Genomic DNA, 4554 nt, shown 5'->3' with positions numbered 1-4554 from the left:
ATCATCCATAACTATCAATCAAGGAGGAGTGTTGTAAATAAAATGATTTATAGTTATTGTGATTATTGTATTCATTATTGTTTACATAGTTAACCACAGACTAGTATATATAGTGATGTTTTGGTTTTGTTCCCTGGTATCTTTTCCTAGTGTGTTCCTGTTCTTTTGTATCTCCCCTTCTCTCTATCTCTCTTTTAAGTTTATAATACAATATTCAACATATCGAGGATGGGTTAGGCGTCAAGCCATCTCTATTCTTTTACTAAAATAACAATGACTTAATTAACCTATTATTTTCCCTACTAAATTAATTTTACCAATTCTAATACTTTATTGTTGATGTTTCTGTTGCCTGTTTGTTATAATAATAATAATGGTAATAATAATAATAATGATAATAATAATAATAATAATAATAATAATAAGAAATATCAAGAGTTGAAACAAGACATGATTAAGATGTGGAAGTTGAAGAAAGTGGAAGTGGTGCCGGTAGTGGTTGGTGCTCTGGGTGCAGTAACCAATAATTTTGAGAGGTGGATAAAGAAGTTGGGGATTAAGGTTCGAGTGGAACATCTACAGAAGACAGCTCTATTAGGAACAGCGAGAATATTGAGGAAGCATATGAGTGCCGAGAACTAGAACATCTAAGTTTATTTGTTATAAACTGATGAGGAAGTGTCTCAATTATAAATTTAATTGTGTGGTTTATGAAATAATAATGATAATAATAATTTGTAAAATTATTGGTACATGTACAATAATAATGGTACACTATAAGATAACTTGTCTTAAATTGTGTATACAATATATAAGTTGTAGCACTCTTGGTTGTAGGTATAGGTAATATGGTATTCTATTAAGATAGGAATGTATTTGTATAGCAAGGTTAATATGGTATATCATTGTGTTATATTAAGCTTTAGGTATGGTATTATAAAATAAGAAAGTACTTTTATAGCAAGGTTAATATGGTATGCATGTACATGTAGGTATCATTGTGTAATTTAAAGGTCATAGGTATAGTAGTAGAAATTAGAAGGGTACAGGTTATATAGTGTAGGTATAGTAGTAGAAATTATAGGAAACATGTAGTTATACCTAGGATATAGGCTATAGTGTAGAAATTAGAAGGTAGTTATAGGTATAGTGTAGGTATAGTAGTAGAAATTAGAAGGGTTGTAGTGTAGGTATTCTAGTAGAAATTAGGAAGCAGGTATAGTTATCATTAGGTTATAGTATAGGTATATATTGTATAATAGAAATAGAAATTAAGAAACAGGTAGTTGTAGGATACAAGTTATATAGTGTAGGTATAGGTTATAGATCTAGGTTTTATTATTTTATTATGATTATTTTTATTATTATTTTATAATTAAATTTATTATTCTTTTATTATTTATTATCATTTATTATTAGTATTTTTTTACCTGGGGCCCCAGGTTTTTATAATTTTTGGGCAGCAATGTAGTGCCGACTCCACATGGCGCTGCCTGGGATCAGTAGTGGCTACTACTGCTAGTGATGCTAAGAGCACTAAATACAAGAAGAATATAACAATACTAAAAGTAAGCTATGTATAAGGATTTTAATATTATCATTGATAGGTTCAAGCTGAAATAAAGATGAAATGTCAAGTGGAATAATACTCAAGATTGAAGCAAGAGATTTATATACTAGTTTTTAATCTTTTTAAAGAACAATAATTCTTTTAAATTTTAATTGCATGTGGCGATTTGAACTGTCATTGCCTGTTCTACAGTTAATGCTGTGCAGTAACGCTAAATCATAGGCGTAGGAATGGGGGGGGGGCTGCAGCCCCCCCCCAACTTTTCAGCAAGAGGGCTTAGCCCCCCCAATGTTCACATGCTAAGTCATGCTTTTTAATGTTGAGCCCCCCCAACTTTTGAATCATTCCTACGCCTATGTAAATGAGCCACCAACACATGCACACCACATTATAATGAGTGTACAAATTATCATGTTGTGTAGAAATTCAAATTAAAATTGTAATTTGTAAGGTTCCAAATTTGTTGAGATGTGCATGTATCTGTAATGAGTTCGGCAAAAGTTAAAACGTTTGTCATTAAAAATAAAAATAGTTATGAAGACATTGCCGACTGCAATCTATAGGAAAGGAGGAAGTCACTCCAGTCTCCTAGTAGTGGTAGGGGTCAGACTTTACAGCCTCCTAGTTTTTATACACGACATGCATGCATTGTTTTCACTACTTTTATGCAGTAGCTACATGCACATTTGAATCATTTGCAGGCAGCCACCCACGAGTTCTCACATTTCAAAATGGCTGCTCGGGCAAAGTTGAGTGCTTTGTTTAAAGAGGCGAAACTAGCTATCGACTCCTCCAGACCCACCACAAAGAAAGAAAGAACACCCAAAGACTTTAAAGAGGAATAGAGTGGGACAGATCCCGAGATAAAGAGAGGAAAAGCTACAAAGAGACTGGAGAGCTCACTAGGACTATAAGTACAACCAGAAATAGAAATAATAAGAATGATCCTTGAAACCCTCGTACAGTATTTATTGGTAACGTTCCTCTATTGACTAAAAAGAAGGACATACTCAAGCTGGTCTCCCCATTTGGTTCAGTCGAGTTGCTATGGCAACGATTGGTTGCAGTTTCTCCTGGTAAACTTCCTGTTGAAGTTGCTAGGAAACTCGGGAAACAGCTGACAGGGACAACAACTAATTTCTATGTTGTTATGGAGACAGAGGAGTCTGCTAGTGCTTGTTTGGAGTTGAACGGACGAGAGGTTGATGGGAGACATATTAGGGTTGATCTGGCCACACCTACGAATGACACTCACTGTTCTGCGTTTGTAGGTAATGTACCTTTGGGGCCAATGAAGAGAAACTGAGAAAAGAACAATTGGTTGAAGTGAAAAGAGAAAAAGAAGAACAAATCACAGTATGAATAATACTCTTTATTATCATAATGACATGCATCTACATGTACATGTAATTACAATGTACTGTATGTACAATGTATGTAAAATTCTGAAAAATACCCAAGGCTATAGCCCATGTTTTTTCAAAAAAAATGACTCTGAAATCACCTCAAATTTTTATTACATTTTCTGATACATATTGATGTCCTTAAGCTGTGTAGAAAGTTTAAGCTGATTCCGACTTCAATTTTTCAAGTTACGGCCAATTTAATAAAATCCCAAAATTTTGAAAAATACCCAAGGCTATATATAGCCCATGGTTTTTTTCTGAAAAATGGCTCCAAAATTGTCCCAAATTTTTATTACATTTTTGATACATATTGATGTCCTTAAGCTGTGTAGAAAGTTTGAGCTGATTCTGACTTCAATTTTTCAAGTTACGGCCGATTTAATAAAATCCCAAAATTTTGAAAAATACCCAAGGATATAATACTATGACCTATGGTTTTTCCAAAAAATGACTCCAAAATTACCCCAATTTTTATTACATTTCTGATACATATTGATGTCCTTAAGCTGTGTAGAAAGTTTGAGCTGATTCTGACTTCAATTTTTCAAGTTACGGCCAATTTAATAAAATCCCAAAATTTTGAAAAATACCCAAGGCTATAGCCCATAGTTTTTTCTGAAAAATGGCTCCAAAATCACCTCAAATTTTTATTACATTTTCTGATACATCTTGATGTCCTTATGCTGTGTAGAAAGTTTGAGGTGATTCCGACTTCAACTTTTCAAATTACGGCCAATTTGATAAAATTCTAAAATTTTGAAAAATACCCAAGGTTATAGCCCATAGTTTTTCCCGAAAAATGGCTCCGAAATCACCTCAAATTATTATTACTTTTTCTGATACATATTGATGTCCTTAAGCTGTGTAGAAAGTTTGAGCTGATTCCGACTTCAATTTTTCAAGTTACGACCATTTTAATAAAATTGCAAAATTCTATACTATAGCCCATAGCTTTTCCAAAAAATGGCTCCAAAATTACCCTCCATTTTTATTACATTTTTGATACTACATACATGTACATGTATGTTTTAAACTTCTATAACTACATGTACATGCTTCTAATAAATTACAATGTCAATAATTACAATAAATTAAATGTCATCTTATTTTTGGTAGAAATTAGATGAAGATGTTGCTCACTGCAAGGATCAGTTACAAGAACTTAAAGCTCGCACCGGACTACTTAATAAATACATTAAAAAACAATCAGACGTAAGTAATAATTATACATGTACATAATACATACAATAATTTAGTTGTCCAAGCAAAATTTTTGTCTAAAATTTCAGAAAGAATCAGTACATATATTTTGCTTTCTTATCAATCCAGTTGCATGCATGCACCCACACATGCATGCATATTAATGAGTTGATTATTATTGTTTTTTTCAAAAGGTCAAAGTTCAGTGCAGTCAGAGACAGCAACAGAATAAAGAGTCTGACCTTTATAACGAGAGGGAGAGACTCAAACAAGAACTAGCAGAAGAGAAGAGAGCACATGCTGAGATTGAAAACTACCTCAAGAAACACATTGAAGTAAAATTAATGATAATAATAATTATTATTATTATACATGTAC

At 32.7% G+C, this 4554-nt stretch overlaps 1 protein-coding gene across 1 annotated transcript in view; it reads left to right on the top strand.

Annotated features, from left to right (window-relative positions):
• The window catches only part of LOC105314912 (IQ domain-containing protein G-like), a 7433-nt gene that overhangs the window by 1176 nt on the left and 1703 nt on the right, over positions 1-4554 (top strand). The window contains exons 2-6 of the mRNA XM_020004286.1: positions 1420-1568; positions 2571-2792; positions 2846-2926; positions 4093-4188; positions 4371-4511. Of these exons, the coding sequence (XP_019859845.1) occupies positions 1420-1568; positions 2571-2792; positions 2846-2926; positions 4093-4188; positions 4371-4511 (689 nt within the window). The remainder of the gene's footprint in view (positions 1-1419; positions 1569-2570; positions 2793-2845; positions 2927-4092; positions 4189-4370; positions 4512-4554) is intronic.

Source organism: Amphimedon queenslandica, unplaced genomic scaffold, assembly GCF_000090795.2.
Source record: "Amphimedon queenslandica unplaced genomic scaffold, v1.1 AMPQUscaffold_12290, whole genome shotgun sequence".
NCBI lineage: Eukaryota > Metazoa > Porifera > Demospongiae > Haplosclerida > Niphatidae > Amphimedon > Amphimedon queenslandica.
The sequence above is the reverse complement of the archived record's forward strand: the minus strand, read 5'-3'. Positions and strand labels throughout refer to the sequence as shown.